We start from the raw sequence: 17,795 nt of genomic DNA, 5'->3' as shown, positions 1-17,795 counted from the left end.
CTGGGAGGCCCAGCAGTCAGCCTGCATGGGTCAATGGAGACTTGGGGTTTAATTAAGATCTGCAAGTAATTTATAAGATATAAATGAGTAATCTCAAACATTTAACACTGAAAATACTTAGTAGTGAACTAAAAAAAAATTGTTTCCCAAGAACCTCTTAACAAGTAACTGCTCTATTTTAGAGTCAATAATGTAAGAAGTTATTATTGGTATATCTCAGGGATCTTACCTCCCATCTCAGGTAGACAGACGCATTAGCTTAAGCAGAGATAGCACACTAAAAACAGCAGTATAGCCAGGGGTAGCACAAGTTAACTGCCCCAGCTTGTGCCCGAGGGGCCAGGATGATTTGTACTCAAGCGACTTTCTCAAGCTGCTGCTCCTGCTACCCTCAGATACACTATTTTCAGCGAGCTAGCACTGGTCTGTCAACCAAAACTGGACCCGTGCTTCCAGCTGCACTGCAGACATATCGTATGGGTCAGTTTCTGCCTTCACTTACCTCTGGGCAAATACAGAGTAACTTCATTCCAGGTTTGTACTGGTATAATTGAGAGCAGAATTTAGCCTTAAGCAATTTTTTCTTCACTGTTTGGAAAAAAATATTCATCTGTACCTTCCAAACAATGGCACGTTTGTCACTGTTATTGAAAAGAAATATTTAGCTTCTAATCATGGACATCCACGCAGGGCCAGATTAACGCAGGGGCATTAGGGGCTGCAGCCCAGGGCCTCGGGCTAAGGGGGACCCCGCAAACATAAATCCCCACCCCATCCCCCTGACCCTCTCCCACGTGACCTGGGCCCAGCGCCCTGGCCACAAGCCACTTCTGGCGCCAAACTGTACCACGCAGCGGCCGCTCCCCCCTCCCGGCCTCATCCCTTCCTCCTCACCCCTCTCCCATGTGCCTTGGGCCCAGCGTGAGTGAGAGTGCTGCTCAAAATCATCTTGTTTGCTCTGTTTGACACACACGCCATAGGTTGCCGACCCCTGTTCTACATGTTTTAAGACTGAAATGTAACCACAGAACAGCTTTATGTTAATTAAAAGGCAAGTTTAGGGTTAGGGTTAATAGCTTCGATGCCATAATTGTGATCATTTTGTTTTAAATTAGGAAAAGACTTGTATACAGGGGCCCCACAAAAGCTAGTAGCCCCAGGCCCACAGGAGAGTTAATCCAGCCCTGCATCCATGGGCTGCTTCTATCTCCTTTTATTAATATACACTCTGTAGGATTTTCCCAGCTGTTTCTGCATATTCTCTAGTAGGAAATAACAATTGGCAGTCATCCTCATATTTTTTTCCTGAGCCCCTTTGCTTTCAGCACATCCTGGGAATCTCAGCCCCCTGCTGCCAACATCAAGAAATCCGTATTGAGAATCTAGACGGGGGAAAGTTTTCAGAAGTGCCTGTTTGGTGCTAAGAAAAAGAAGTCTTCACATAGGAAAAATAAGATGGTTTGTGAAAGCCAAAAATGACAGAATGTGAAAAATGCATTACATCATGCTTAGGGTTTCTGCACTCCAACATGAGAGCAGGAAGGAAGGGCTGGTGGGAACCACAGTTTTTTAAAAATTCTGTCAGTGACAGAGATAGAAGGATGGGACAGACAATATTTCTCTTAGCCTCAGATTTCTCAGATGGTCTTAAGGAGTTTAATTTCTCTTCATTGCCATTTAGACGTGGTTTATGAGTCTCTTAATCTCCTGCTGTCCTCTTCTTTGTGGACAATGAGAGCATAGCAGGGCTTTAGTTTGGGACTATAACTAGACCCCAAATATTTTTCCCTTGGGGAGAAGGGGGGAGAAAAAAGAGAAAGAAAATGTGGAAACCCAGATTGAAGTTTTTCAAATAAGGCCTCTCTCCAACAGGAAATACAGTAAGTGAAAAAAGTTACATGTATTTTAGAAATAGAACTCACATTAGTGGTGATTTGATCTAACTGAGTAGACCGGACAATTACTGATAGGGATGGAATAGCAGGACATGAGTCCTATGTTGTATGACAACCTGTCTTGTAGGTCTAGGACAGGGCATCTACATGGAATTTTGAATCATTTTACCTTTGAAAAAAAAGTTTGTTTCCCTGTTGGAACCATTAGGTAGATGCTAGGATGCACCAAAAAACCCATCCATCACCATTCAGAAAATGACTGGGGAGCTTAAAGTCTTTACCTATGTCAGCAGGATTGGGAAGGAGAGTTCTGAAGAAATAAATTAAGACTAACTTCTTTGCTTCTATTCCCCCTTGCTTCCCCATTCTCTAACTGAGATGAGCCTTTCCAAATCTCTCCCCATCAACCAGTTACCTTCAGATTTCCAATTGTGGCAGAAGCCTCAGAGACAATTTTATTTTCTTAATTTGGTTTAGTTATTCAAGATGTTTCTTAAAAGGCAGAATGGTCTGACTGGGTGTAGTTTTCATTCCACCAAATGATCACACTTTTGTGCAAAAATCATTAGCTTCAAGGTCTGCTAGAGCAAACAACCAAAAGATAAACTCTTGAAAGAGTTATCCTAGGGAGGCAAGGCTGCGCCTACCTGATTATATAGGGTGCAATTAAAAGCAGGCATGTAATTAGCAATGGGTTATCTCATTCAGGGTCAGGCTCCTGTGCCACAAAGGTATAAAAGCACAGCTCTTGGCTCTTAATGTAAACTATGAAAAGATGAAGTTCATTAAGAAATGTCTAGCAGATGATAGGAGTACGGTAAAAACATATTACTGATCCCGAAATGGGAAGTGAGTTATTTGCTTATTGTTTACTACTCTGAGTATCTCATTTCCCCACTACAATGAGGTGGGCAGCAGTCCACTACAAAATAGTTTGAGATCCTGAATTTCATTTCTAAGGAGCGAATGAATATTACAACCTTCAGTGATGTTGGAAATTTAAGTCTTATACTACACGGTTAGGAGTACTGTAACAGAGATCCATAAAAGGCAACAAGCCCCACAGCTCTACTCTGATATAAACAAATCCAGTGTGAATGTGTCTTACCTAAAAGTATTCTCAGTATGTTTAAGTTTGTGAGTGGTAAGTTCCTGGAAACGCTCTCCGTTCTGTGGCTTTGGTTCAGGAAATCCCTTCTTACGATCCCAGATAGGCTTAACCTCCTCCTTAGGTGCTTTGTCCTTACTAGCTGCGTCGTCTTTGATCTGCTCGGGAGGTATTAGAAAGTGTACAACCAAAAACAAAATACATCATAATTAGACTTTCTGAATGACTGAAGAGGAATACAAGTTTCCCACTGTCAATGGGCAACTAAGCAACTGTCTTCAAATGTTCTATGGCAGGGATAGCCTGTCAAGTTCTAAAATGTGGCCTGAGACCATCTTCACCTTCTGATCTGTGTTAAATATGAGGGCAGCTGAATTCATATACATTGTGTGCAAATCTGCTGTGGCCTTGGAAATCTCATGCATCCTTACCTTCTTATGCAATCACGCCAGTCTCTACTGTTACCTTGCCCCACCATCCCCTTCTCGCTCATCTGTCTGTTTATTCACCTGTTGTGTATTGTCTAAATCGTAGACTGTGAGCTCTCTGGGGCAGGTATTGTCTTTGTTTGTATACTGACTAGTTCAATGACTAGTTCTAATCCCTGGTTGGGATCGTAGGCACTGCTGCAATAGAAATAATAATAATCTTAAATTGATTTGCACAAAGCAAGTGCATGCTACGTGGATGAAGCCAGTACATTCAACAGCACAGCAGGTATGTGGTATCAAGATGAACCCGGGACTTTCAGTGTCACAACAGGCGCATACTATCTAGCTATGATGAGTACAGTTTGCAACTGTCAAGTAGCTAAAAATTATATCATGGCAAAATTTGCTTTGACAAATGTGTAATTGGGATTATCATCTGTAACACAGTCTAAACAGTGACTAGTGGAGGAGGATACTATCGGATGTGAAGCTCTTACTCCTATGAAGCAGATGTTTTTTCTGAAAACATTAAGGCAAGAGCTCCCCCTCCCCTTCCCCTACAAGCCTTTGCCCTACATAAGTCTGATTAAGATCCAGAATCATTATGCATTCGTTTCATTCTCTAATTCCCACCCAGAAAATTCTGGGCTGAAAATTATTTATCGCCTCTGATGGCCTGACCCCAGCATGCTGAGTCATGGCTGGATACTGATGGAAAGTGCAGGCTATGGCAATTGATTTTAGTTCTTCTGTTCTGTGGACAGAATTATTCCCATTAAGTAAATTAGCCAGGCCAGCAGCCAAAACAAGCTTTGAATAGCAGTGGAGGAAAATACAAACGTTAACCCCACAGAAGATCTCCTTTTTCATTTTCACATATTTGGGAAAGGTTCTGGTGGGCAAGCTGAATATAATTTATTTGGAGAACTGTCTGAAAAACTTTAGAAAGCTCTATTTATATTTCTCTGCATCCTACTGCCCTTCCATCTGTTCACTGAATAGAAAAATAAATTGTATACAGGCCTATTCTAGGCCCTGGTCTACACTTACCTGGCAATTGGGCAGCAGTGACGGGAGTTACGCAAGCTACGCAGAGTAGCTTGTGTAACTCCCGTCGACTGCTCTGCTTCCCTTCTGCGTGGTGTCTTCACTACACTGCGCCGATGGGAACCGCATTCCCATCAACGCAGCACTACGCTACTTGAGAGGGTGGTTTTACAGCATGGTTTTATAGACATACCCTAGGATACAATGTCTTTAAAGTACTCCAAACTGCATTTAGTGAAAAATCCCAAACAAAAGTCTCTGCACTATTTCTAATCTTCCTCCACCCAATGTATCTTTCAATAGCCACACCTCCAAGGTCTCCTCCCATTTTTCAGAAGCAGGAGCCTCCTGGGTGAGAGAGGGACCTTACAAAGCACCTGACATGACTGCACAGTTTGAACACCTAAAACCAGCTCCACCTGTTGCTGGCATTCAGTGCCGTTCATTCAATCCCAGTAACGCAAGTGACTGCTATAATGTGGTGTGGACTTCGAGGGGGCGGGGGCAGGGTTTCATATATTCTTAGTGAATTTGCTTCTGGTGAAAGATGTTGGCTATACAACCCTGACAGAAAACTGCTCTAGCCTTCGAATAGGCAGCAGCAATGCAAGCTTCCCCCACACTACCCTACCAATGAGCTTCGAGGTATGTCCACGCTGCAAAAGAGTAGTGTGTTCTGAATTTGGGTTAGCTAACCCAGGTTAAAATAGCAGTGAAGAAACAGCAAATCATCTTTTAACCTGCAACAGCAGCTTGAGTTCAGGCTTCCCTATAGGTTTTAACTTCAGCTGCTAACCCAAGTTAAAAGCAGAGTTGCCAGGTCTTCACTGTTAACGTGGGTTAGCAGCTTGAGTTCAAGCGTATAGGGGAGACTGGAGTTAAACTTGAGCTACTAACTTGAGTTAGGAGCTGAGTTGATGCGTCTTCACTGCTATTTTAACCCAAGTTAGTTAACCCAAGTTAAAATACAGTACAGTATTGTGCAGTACAGACATACCCTCAGTGATGACCAAGCGGAATTACTTTAATAGGCAAGAGGGGAATTCAGTTTCCGTGATTGTGCATTCTTTAGTCTTGACACTATGGCTACCAGCAGCCAACCCTATTGCTAGTGGCAACAGTAGTGGCTTTGAAAATGTGAACTCCTACCTTCTAGGAACTAGCCTGAGACAATCATTTCTGTTCATTCAGTCTAATGAACAGTCATCACTTTGTAATGTCTTTTGGTCACTCCCAGTCTGGGCAAGATTTGAACCAGTGACGTAATAACAATGAAAAGCTCTGTCTCTCATTAGCAATGTCTCTCCTGCACTACTCAATCCCTGCCTGAGTGATTTTGAGACCTAGGGTGTTGATTGTTTCAGGACTTCAAATGCCAGGACTTCTGTGTTGGGATTTTGAAAGGGCAGGAGTTCCTTTTATGAGATTTTCATCAAGTCGCTTCTAAGTCTCATTAAAAAGCCAGTATGTCAGCTGCCTAAGATGCAGTCCCAGCTGGGGCAGGTAGTGTATCTTACATCTTAATGGAAATTGCCATGAAAACTGATATTAAACAAATTCACTTTTAGAATTAAAAGCGTAGGAGGGACTACCTCTTCATAGGCTAATAGGATTTGATTTAAAGGATTATGATTGCTTTTCAAATGTGGAGGGGTGGCGAGATGGGAGGACTCACACACTCAAATATTAAACACAACTGGGCTTTTTGACTCAAAAAAAAAAAAAAAAAGAGGAGAAAATAGATTTTTACACAAAAATGTCAAGGGTTTAGAGCCCAATCCTGCTCCTATTCATTTTAATGGCAAAACAACCATTGACTTCAACAGAAGCAGAAACAGCCCCTTTCATAGCAGTGCACCCTAAGAATGATAAAACTGAACATTTTTGCATGTCTTTATATTTCAACGAATTAGGAATCAATTCATCTCACAGTGAAATCAATAGAAAGGCATCTCCTGACTCCAGTGGAATTAGATCAGACCTGTAGTATTACCTTAAAAAATACAGCCCATCTCCTCCCACAAATCTTGGCCCCAAAATAAAACTGAACATGACTGAAACTTTTTTGAGGTTTGTCAATTGTTCGGCTAACTTCTTTTAAAACATATTTTTATTTTTGCACATCTCTGCATCTCCACGTTCCTGCTGAGAAAGTAAATTAGAACTTGAGATGCAACATTTTCAACCAGAGTTTGAACACTCCCAAAGTTTTGGTTCTGCCAATCATAAAGATTGCGGGCATTTGCAAACTTGAGTTCTTGCATTGGGTTCCATTTTGGAACACTCCAAGAGATGTGGGCATCTTAGGACATGTCTAAGCTGCCACCTACGCTCCAACTGACTATACTGCTATTTTTAGTGCACTAGCTTAAGAAGAGCTAGCGTGTGTCTGTCCACCCAAGCTGGAAAGTGCGCTTCCAGCTGCAGTGTAGAGGTACCCTAAAGTTTATGTTTGGGGGCCATCTCTAGCAAAATAGAGATACTCATATACCCTGAGAAAAGGCTGTTTTTGCAGCATGTCTAGCCAAACTGGAAGCAGGAAATACCAGGAGTCTCATGTAATGAGAAAACTTGCTCTGAAGAACTTTCCAGGCCAATTTTGCAGACCCAAACACTGGGACAGTTCAAAGAAGCAGACAGACTTTTGGTTGCTAATTTGAATGAAACCTACACCATGAGGGCCACATTCTGATCTCACTTAGAGTGGATGTGCACTGGTACGTAGGCATAAATCTGAGGCAACAGAGAGGAGAAGAACACCCACAGGCTATAGTCAGGCTTGCAGTCTCTTAACTATATAATTTATCAAAACACAGACTTTGCTCCTGTCATGGCAGGAGCGCACTGAAGGGCTGCACATCTTGACTTTTTTGCAGTGGTGAGAATATCATTCTTGTTCTAAGTCAAAAAGTGGCAGCCAAGATTTTCAAAAGGGACTAATGATTTTGGGTGCCCAACCTGAAGTGCCTTTTGGAAGGTGGGAACTTAGCGCTTTTTCAAAAAGGAGGCTCTTTAAAGGTGTCTCAAGTTGAACACCCAAAGGGAACATACAGTCTCTAGTCCCTTTTGAGAGTCTTGGCCATTATCTTTCAGGGTTTGCTCTTGCAACCTAAACTCACAGGGGTCCTGTGAGATGCAGAGCATCCTCAGCTCTCATTAACTTCAATGAGCGTTGAGGGCACTCAACTCTGTGCAGGACCAAAATCTCCTGAGGCCAAGGGAAGTTGACTTAATCCAGCCTCTTTTTAAGAGACTCTCCAATATTATCTGATTTTGTGGGGTGGTAAATTCCACAGGCTGGCTCCATGTTGTGTAAAAAATATTTTTCTTTTATTTGCTTACTTGCATTCTTTGGCCTTGACACTGTGACTACCAGCAACCAATCCTATTATTGCTAGTGGCAACAATAGTGGCTTTGAAGATGTGAACTCCTAACTTCTAGGAACTAGTCTGAAACGATCATTTCTGATCACTCAGTCTAACGGACACTCATTGTTTTGTAATGTCTTCTGGTCATTCCCAATCTTGCCCTCACTTCACTGAGTAACCCTTTACTCTGTTTTCGTATTGTGAGGCAGTCAATCAGAGTGACTGTTCAATTTTTAATTTAACCTTCATTATCGTAAGTATCTCCAGGAAGAGTCCTTTAACTCTTCTCCTCTGCAGGTTAAATTATCCTAGTTTTATCAATCTTTCCTCATACAAATTACTAAGATTCTTCTACCTTCTTCATTGCCTTGTTTGGATCTTTTCCATCTCACCTATGTCCATCTTCAACTGAGGTATTCAAAACAGGACACTGCACTCCAGAAAAGTCTGTAGCATCGTTTGCTATCAGGCCTGAACCTGAGGGTGGGCTAATCAGCTGTAACATGCTGTGTTCAACTAGCTGCTTTTCTACAACCCAAGATATTGGGCCAGGACCTCCGCTGGTGCAAATCTGCAACTTCAATGGAGCTGCACTGATTTACAGCAGCAGCATATCTGGCCTTCTGGTTCTCAAAGCAGATAAACAGGCAGGTCATCCCACCTTTACTAAATATCCATCCAGCAGGGCTATGGTTTATTTTATGCCACATATATATGCTTGAGCCCAAAGGGGCACAATCCTGCAAGATCCTGAGCACCCTCAACTTTTTATTATAGTCAATGGAGGTTGAGGCACCCAGCATCTTGCAAGATTGTGCCAAGAGCGGATCCACTGCACAAACACTCAGCGCTGCTCCCTGTTTGCCAGTTAGAAATCTGAGGAGTAAATGGTTCCCAACCTTATTTACTTACCATACAGTAAAACACCATCGCACCAGCTCCTGTGTTTACAGTAGAAATGCAATGCAGTAAATTTTGTAGAATTTCTCTTTAAAACAAAAAAAGAATCTTGGGTCTGCAAGGTTTATATCATTAGGCACTGGATTATTTGGGGAAGAAAAATCATTAGTTAGATCAGTTAAGTGGCCAAAGGGACCTGGAAGCATCCATGATTATTATGAAAGTAGGTCTCAGTCACAAGAGGAAAGTTCGTAGTAAAGTGGAGGAAACCAGGGAAGGATGATTAGTTGGTACAGCCCTGAGAAATCCATCTCCACTCCAGGGCCCCAATCTTGCTCGCATCACTTACGTGAGTGAGTGCCACTGAAGTCACTAGGGTACTCGCATTAAGTAAGGCAAACAGGATTTGGTTCTAAGGCCCCAATTAACAAAATATGTAACCAGATACTTAACATTAAGCACATGAATAGTCCCATCTCAGCAAGACTACCCACCCGCTCAACGTGAAGCATGTGCTTGTGTTTTGCTGAGTCAGGCCTTTATGCTTAAGGGCCATGCTGAATTGGTTTAAATTCCGGAACATTTCCTTATAACATCTATGTTTGTAGATGATAATTACCTGCTGTTTTTTGAAGGTAGGTTGAAGTTTCCCATCTGGTAACTTTTCCTTTTTAGCTTCCACTTTAACCTCTTTTTCTTCCCCCTTTTTATTTTTAAGATGAAAATGTCATTCTACAACAAGCCCTGTCGACTCAACGTTTGCCAAAGCTGTGCTCACATACCCGTCTTGTGCTGCTGTGACCACATCTCCTCCGTGTGCAGCTGTGTTTGCTCTTCCCCTCACCATCCCCCCGCCGGACTTTTGCGCGTACTTCTGCCTTGTGTGGCACTGTGTTCACATATCCCCGCAGAGAGCGCCCCCCAGCTGTGCTTGCTTCAAACAACACACATTTATAGTCAGCATTCTTCACACAGCATTCCCCAGGTGCCCACATAGCGCCTGTGTCGAACTGTGCTTTTCCATTCCTCTGGCGCTATTGCACTGGACTGGCTTAAAGCAACAGAAAATGGCAGTGGTAAATTGTGGAGAGATCTGAACATGCAAGGTTTTCCTTTGCAGGATCTCAGGGGCAGGATGGGGGAGCTGAGGTGTGCCATGCATTGCATTATTGATAAGCAGAAGCTTTAGTCAAAAGGAAATCAAATATTGATGGAACAGAGAGTTAGTAGTTTAAACACAAGGACAGAATTGTGAGTAAATTCCAATCCAATTTTTTTCTTGCATTACATTTCTCACAAATCACAGGCATATTCAGTTTGGTGCAAAATGTTTACTGTACCTGTTTTCTTAGGGAGGCTACTTGAGGTTTTTCCTCTTGCACCTTCTTCTCTTTTACCTGTTTTTCTTCTAGTTTCTTCTCTTTTACCTGTTTATCTTCTACTTTTTTGTCTTCAATTTTTTTCTCTTCTACCTTTTGTTTTGCCTTTAATTTCTCCTCTTCTAGCTTAGCCTTTTCTTCAGCTGCTCTCTTCTTCTCCTCTGCCTTAGCCCTCTCCCTTTCTTCAGCTGCTTTCTTCTTCTCCTCTGCCTTAGCCCTCTCCCTTTCTTCAGCTGCTCTCTTCTTCTCCTCTGCCTTAGCCCTCTCCCTTTCTTCAGCTGCTCTCTTCTCCTCTGCCTTAGCCCTCTCCCTTTCTTCAGCTGCTCTCTTCTCCTCTGCCTTAGCCCTCTCCCTTTCTTCAGCTGCCCTTTGCTCTTCTGCCCGAATCCTCTCCCTCTCTTCTGCCTCAATCCTTTCTTTTTCTTGGGCTGCTCTTTTCTCTTCTGCTTCAATTCTCTCTCTTTCTTCTTCAGCTTTTTTTTGTTCCTCTGCCTTAACCTTCTCCCTCTTTTCTGCCTCAAGCCTTTCCCTTTCCTGTGTTCTCTTTTCTTCCTCAGCTTTTTCCTTTTCTTCATCCCTAAGCTTCTCATGATCTAGAACTACAGTTAGATTGATGGCCTCCACTCCTCCCCTTGGCTCCCCTGCCAGTAGGACACTCATATCATTCTCTGTTTTGTGTTCCTCTGCATTGACATCTAGAGTTTTTACTTCTAATACCACCAGTCCCTCTTGTTTATCTATTGTTTTCTTTTCAATTATTACTTCTACCTGATTTTCCTCTATGGTTCTCTGCTCTGGCTTTTCTTCCTTCACCTCCTTATTATCTTTTTCTTCTTTCTTTTCTTCTTCTTCTTCTTCATCTTGCCTCCAGTTGTTCCTCTGGTATGATTTAGTGACCATTTCAGCTTCCTCCATCTCATAACGTCCTCGGCGGGTTTCAATCTTTTCCTCTTTCCCTGTGGTCTCATTTTCTTCCACATTATTTATCTCTCTCCCACTTGGTAGTGACAAGCTCTCATCTGTGACTGTTGGGTCAAACTCCCTTTGACGGTCCAGGGCTTCCTGGAGACGCTTTTGGCGTCTTTCCTCCCTTCTGGCCAATCTCTCCTGGAATGCAGGATCATCATCTCCATCCCCTTGAGTGTTTGTTACTGTTGTTGTAGTACGTTTGGTCTCCTCTTCTGCCACACTGTAAGAAGTGACAACTTTGCATTAATCAAGCACCATAACAAAGCATTTGCTTAATTATTTTCCAGAAATAGGAATACATTAAAATTATCACATGGCTCTACAATGGAATAAGTCAGATACTTTAAAAATTTAGCTAAACAACACCAGAGATAATTATGGAATTTCTCCCTTTATAGGAATTTGGTGTTTCATAATAATAATGACTTAAAAAACTTTCCCTCCATGGTCCTGAGTAGGGGCTCAATCCCACACCGATTTAAGTCAATGGGAGACTTCCCACTGACTTCAATAGGCATTGGATTGGTCCCTGCAGCTTTGGAACAGCTGAAATAGACGCAGCCCTGAGGAATATTTGGAAATGTTTTGTTTGTTCTGTGGAGACCTCCATCTTGGCTTGATGTGTTCAATAAAGCTACTAGCTCTTTTTACCTTAATATAATGTCTTATTAATTAAAGGCTCTTAACATAGGGCCAAAGTCCAAGGTCCTTACTCAAGCAAAGCACGCAGGTACTTCAGTGGGATCATCTCTAGTGATGAAAAGGCGGCTGTTTCTTTCCAGTAATGGTATAAGGATCCATGGGATTAGAATCCAGGTCTCTGGAGCCTGGGACAGCTGACATCTCCACATCACTACTGGGAGACATGCAGTGCCATATCCAAGAAACACTGTCTAGAGTGATATCACACTGCGGACCTCTGATTGGCCAACCACGCTATTTAACCCTTAAGTAAATTGTGACCCAGGACATTGTCTGGGCAACAACATGGACTTCTGGACAGCTGTGACTCAGTACTGCATCTTGCTTCCTGATCTCCAGTCTCTGACTCCAGCCTGACATGACCCTAACTGTTCCTCCTGATTCCATCCTGGTACTACCTTCAATCTCTGATTCCATTGCCAGTTCCCTGAGGGATCTAGGCTCCTTCAAACATCGGTGTTCTTCTTCTATATTCAGTTTTTTCCCCTTTCCAGATGTTTTTGCTTGGCACAGGAAAACAGTGAGCATCCATGAACAAGAAGGTAGCTCTTTTCCCAACTTCCCTCTGCTCAGTAAGTCAAGTTTTATCTACCATGCATGGGAACTAGTGGACATGAATTTCAGCTTGAGGTCTGGCTTTGACTTATCAGCTTGATGCCATAACAAATATTAAAGATCTCTGTGAAGATTATGAACAAACATCTTATCATCATTGTAGGTTTTCAAAATTTTATTTTGTACAAAGATATACTCAAATGACAGAATACTTAGGGCCCAGTTCTTCCACCTTTGCTCACAACGAGTAGTGCCTTATTCTCTAGGCAGTTCCTTTGATACCAGTGGGACTTCTCACAGAGTAAGATCTTATTCAGAGTAAAACTGGCGGAATCTGGATCTTAATTTCTAAAACTCAAAGCATATGCTCTAAATATATCCATTCCCTGGCCTGAGACCTCTGCTAATTCATCTACCAAGTGACTAAGCAGAAGCTTACCTGTTCTGGGCATTAACTTCTGGTTTCTCTGTCACTTGTCCTGTTAGATCATCATCTTCCTTTTGCCGCAGCCTCTCCTGTCGAGCCCGTCGACGACGTTCTCTGGCGGCTTCTTCATCGTCATCATCATTTCTTTGATAGGCTAGTCTGCAACGCATCATTTGAAAGAGGGTTAATAAAGAGAAGATTATATCCTGTATAAATGTTTTATGAATGATTTGTACACTAATATGCTTTCAGTAGTGTTGGGCTTGTGATTTAAAGACACACTGTCAAATACAGATGTTTTTCAATTAGTGTTCTCTTTGACAATATGAATCTGAACAAAAAGGTTAGATCTGACACTCAACCTGTGGCATACCCATTAGAGCCAATGAGCTCCTAGGCAACTGCAGAAGCAGAAAACCTAGCTGTGCAGCCAAAGAGAGGTAATTCTGGGATCCCTTCTTGAATGCACTCATCCATATTTAAATAAATCATTGCTGAGGTCCACGTAACTGAAGCTGAAAAATATTTCATCAACCAAACCCATCCCCCTACATATAAATAGAGAGAGATATCCTGTCTTATCTAAAAAATGAAGGACTACAAAGCAATGGGTCATCAGTGCTACCACTTCTCCAAGTACTTGATTCTGAGATGTACTGAGTAGCTGAAATCAATTGGTATTGTGTGAGCTCATCACACCTCCAGATCAAACCACAAGAAGTCTCCATCTTGATGTAGGGCACAAGGCTGAAAGCCCAGCGTGTTCATCTACTCTAGAAGATTGCTGCAATTAAATTCATCCAGACTGAAAGGGAAGCAAGATATAACCCTGCCATCAATGCTAGAGTTGGTCCTTTTAAGTCTTTGCTGAGGCACAGTGTTAGTGAGAGAGGTATGGAGAGACGCTTGCACTGCTGCTATGCTTTCACTAAGAGTAAGATTTACAGGATGCTAACATATGCCAAACCAGATTAGGCCACTGTCTTATCAGGCAAGATATTCTGCTTCCAGCAGTGGCTAATACATAATATTTCTGAAGAAGTTGTCCCTTCCCTCCACCCACTCATTTTCACAGCCTGTTGTGCAGCAATGGACATAGGAGAAAACATCCCTTCAGATCCTCGCAGGCAGTCAAATTACTTCACTTACTTTAGCATTCTAAACAACACATAATTGTATATAGTCATAAAACTATCTAGTCCTTTGAGTCCTCAGTTCTTCAGGGCTGCTGGTGTGGCTCCCTTCCCTAGACACTAACTTCCTTTACCCAAAAAAAAAAAAAAGGGAAGAAAATGCTGACTCAGCAGAGATTGAGTTATTGAACTTTTGCTTTACAAATTAAAAATGGAAGTTAAAAAGTGATGTGGCCATGGGTGAAGCAGAACCACGTGTCAGAGCTGGAAAAACATTTCACTCCTGTGAGATTTTTCTTGGCATCAGTGCAGATGAGGCTTTTGCTTGTTGTTTTTATAAGCAAACTAGGGAAATGTGGTCAAGATGCAATTATAATAAGGTGGGTGCAAAACTGGTTGGAAGATCGTACTAAAAGACAAATTATCAAGGATTCACTGTGAAACTAGGGGGATATATCTTGTGGGGTCCCTCAAGGTTTTGTCCTGGGTCTAGTACTATTCAATATTTTCATTAATGACTTGCATAATGAAGTGGAGAGTATGCTTATAAAATTTGTGGATGGCACCAAGCTGGGAGGGGTTGCAAGCACTTTGGAAGGCAGGATTAGAATTCAAAATAACCTTGATACATTGGAGAATTGGTCTGAAATCAACAAGATGAAATTCAATAAACACAAGTGCAAAATACTGTACTTAGCAAGAAAAAATGAAATGCACAACTACCAAATGGAGAATAACTGACTAGGTGGTAATACTGTTGAAAAGGATGTGGGGTTTTATGGGATCACAAATTGAATATGAATCAACAATGTGATACAGTTACAAAAAAGGCTAATATAATGCTGGAGTGTATGAATAGGAGTGTCATATGGAAGACTTAAGAGGTACTCCACACTAATGAGGCCTCCACTGAAGTACTATGTCTGGTTCTGGGGGCCACACTTTAGGAAAGATGTGAACAAACTGGAGAGAGCCCAGACAAGAGCAACAAAAAATGATAAAAGGTTTAGAAAACCTGACCTACGAGGAAAGGTAAAAAAACACAGAGGCATATAAATGTACAGTTGGAAGGGACCATGAGATGGGATCATGTCTGTCAACAAGCCCAGACCCCCAGTGCTGAGGCAGGACCAAATAAACCTAGACCATCCCTGACAGGTTTTCGTCCAATTTCGTAGATGTAATAGCAATAATTAATAATAGTATCTTAGTTTTCTGTAACATATTTTATCCAGTAATGTCCCAAATTACTTTTTAGGCTGTCTCTCTATGGACTGCTTTACTCATCTCAGAAATGCAACTATTTCTGGTTGCAACTATTTCTGCACTATAATAATAATAATAACTATAACACACCAGCCTTTATGAACCAGTCACATTGCACAACAGTTAAGATAGGAGGAAAAACTTCTCTAGTTGAAAATGCAGGAGGGACTAGGTAGGCACAATATAATTAGCAATCTTGGTGTTATGAAAATTGCTATGGAATCCTTTAGGGAATAGATTTTCAACTCAGATGCTTAACTCCCCTTGATCTTCAAAGAAAGTTAGGCAACAGGAAAATCAATGGGAATTAGGCACCTAAGTGCCATTTGTGCCCTTGACAATCTATTCCTCTGACTACAAAGCCCCTTCTCCCACTCCTACCTCTCATGTCTTTTTCCACACTGTCCCGTATTCATGTAATTTCATCCATATTCAGTTTGCAAACACCACTAACCTTGTCTCAGTAAGCTCCCTTCTAAAATTCCTCTTCCTCCCTGATGCCTAAAGAAGCAACTCATAAGCAAATACATAAATATGTTCAGTGGAATCACCAATACATGCACCCACTGCACATGAGTAATTATGTGTTCACTGACATGATGTGATTACAATAACCCATGTCCTTCTTCACTCTCTCTCTCCCACTGTTTTTTCCTCTCACTAGTTGCATCACATCTAAAATTAGACTGCAAGTTCTTCAGGGTGAAAACCTCTATTGATGCGAATAGTAAAAAATAAAATAAAGAGACCCAGACCCTAAGTTCTACCTTACTTCTCTATAAGCCACCCTTGGGAAGCTGTTTTGATATGCTGAACCCACACAAACCACACTTAACCAACCTGACATCCATTTGTCATGTTCTGCATAAGTGTTTCTTTCCAGGTAAGTCTCTGTATTCCATTAGCTACTCTGCTATATTAAGCAGTGAGAGAACAACTTGCTCTCAACAGGCACGCCACACTTTCTGACACTTGATACTTCCCATTAAAAAATTCAGATGAAAGGAAGATGGTTTGGAAACTGCCTCCTGCCTCTCTACCAAAGATGACGCACTCTTGATTCAAATGATGACACAAAAAGAGCAGAGAGCTGGCTGCTTCTTTGATTATAGTCTCTATGCTTATGACATCAGAAAATAAATTCTAATCTGCAAACATCCAGCTGTGTCAAAGAATTGAAGTTTGTTAATGTAGCTCTCTGGTAAAGCATTAGTAATAAGACCTTATTACTATTAAAATACCTTATTATGGTATGGTGAAATACTGGAAACCAAAAATTCCATTTGCCCCACAGGACATTTCCTACTCTGCAAGTTGGATTCCATTGATTAACACAGAGTTCCTGCAAAAACAGACATTCCTCCCTGCAGAACAGGTTTAATCATTTTTAAACCTCCAGGAGTGGTAAAATTCCCGCTTACTTCACTGGGGCAAAGATTTCACCACAGAACTTTAATGTGATAGATCTGTAGACTACAGCTGTGTGTGAAACTTGTGGTTTTGGTTTATACAAGCTCACACAAATTTTCTTTATGAACCAAAACCTGAGATTTTGCACCTTCTGAGTTTTATTTTGAATTTTGGATTTCAATAAAGCTAAAACACTAAGTGGGAAACTCAGCTAAAGTTAGAATGATTTTGTGTCATAACCATTCAATACTATCGAGCTTCAGTTGGTTTCCACATCAAATCACAAATCAGCTCAAACTTCATCCCAGACTTTCTGGTTTGGGGTTTCTTTAAAAATGTTGCCCAGCTCTCGTATGTTATAATGCTATTATTGTTTGCATTTATCTGCACTATGGTAGCATTGAAATGTCCCAATCAAAATCGTAGGCCCACTGTAGTAGCTATCGTACAAACACTTAGGAAAACATGGTCACTGTCCTAAAAAGAACTTAACATCTAATTTAATACAAAACGCAATTAATGAAGAGGAGGGAATGGGGGGAATACATCAGGGAATGGAGGAGGCGGCAGAGGAAGATTGCAATGCATGTTGTTCCATTGATTAGTTATGAGATGAACTTGATGGTTCTAAATCCTTCAACAGTTATTATTTAAATATTTATGTAAATAAATATCAGCAATCACCTCTCCCAACTTGTCATGAACCTCATCCACTGGTTGGCAAGAGCAGGAAAAGAGATGTCTTAACTGTGGAGATCAGTAAGGAATCCGGGCGTGACAGGGAAGTAACTAACAAACTAATCTCACCACTCCATTGGAGAGGGGAAACAAGGAATGAAAGCGACAGCTGTGGGTCTGAGCAGAGATTCTGGCTGCAGAGAGCCCCAGGTGTGCAAACAATTTCAAAACAAAATTCACAGCCCCAAGATTTCTGACTTTTTGCAAATGGTCCAGCTTCTCCCAAAAGCATTTCCCCCCAAATACTATTGTCTTTTTCTCTTCTCCTCAAAAATATTTCCACTGGTAGACATAGCATGCTCATTCTACCAACCAATGCACTCTGAACCAGCATGCACAACTGTAGGCTTAATAAAATTTTCTATTACACATGTCCAGTGAGCTATTTTCAAATGGCTCTAATTTTGTTATCTTGAAGCATTTTATAGTTTGGGTCCTGCATATCTTAGAGACTGCTTTCATTCTG

General features: G+C 41.6%; 1 protein-coding gene across 10 annotated transcripts in view; it reads right to left on the bottom strand.

Annotated features, from left to right (window-relative positions):
• CALD1 (caldesmon 1) overlaps nt 1-17,795 on the bottom strand; it is a 216,792-nt gene that overhangs the window by 24,172 nt on the left and 174,825 nt on the right. For 6 of the 10 annotated variants that reach the window (XM_067559125.1, XM_067559129.1, XM_067559127.1 and 3 more), the window contains 4 exons: nt 12,795-12,941; nt 10,091-11,318; nt 9,370-9,453; nt 3,004-3,161 (listed from right to left, as the gene is read on the bottom strand). In XM_067559125.1, coding sequence (XP_067415226.1) covers nt 3,004-3,161; nt 9,370-9,453; nt 10,091-11,318; nt 12,795-12,941 — 1,617 coding nt within the window. The remainder of the gene's footprint in view (nt 1-3,003; nt 3,162-9,369; nt 9,454-10,090; nt 11,319-12,794; nt 12,942-17,795) is intronic. The other 4 variants (XM_067559133.1, XM_067559134.1, XM_067559132.1 and 1 more) reach the window with 3 other exon arrangements.

Source organism: Emydura macquarii, unplaced genomic scaffold (genome assembly GCF_026122565.2).
Source record: "Emydura macquarii macquarii isolate MOO-44397 ecotype Brisbane River unplaced genomic scaffold, CSIRO-AGI_Emac_v2 contig_2205, whole genome shotgun sequence".
Taxonomy (NCBI): Eukaryota; Metazoa; Chordata; order Testudines; family Chelidae; genus Emydura; species Emydura macquarii.
This window is presented reverse-complemented; position numbering and strand designations above follow the sequence as displayed.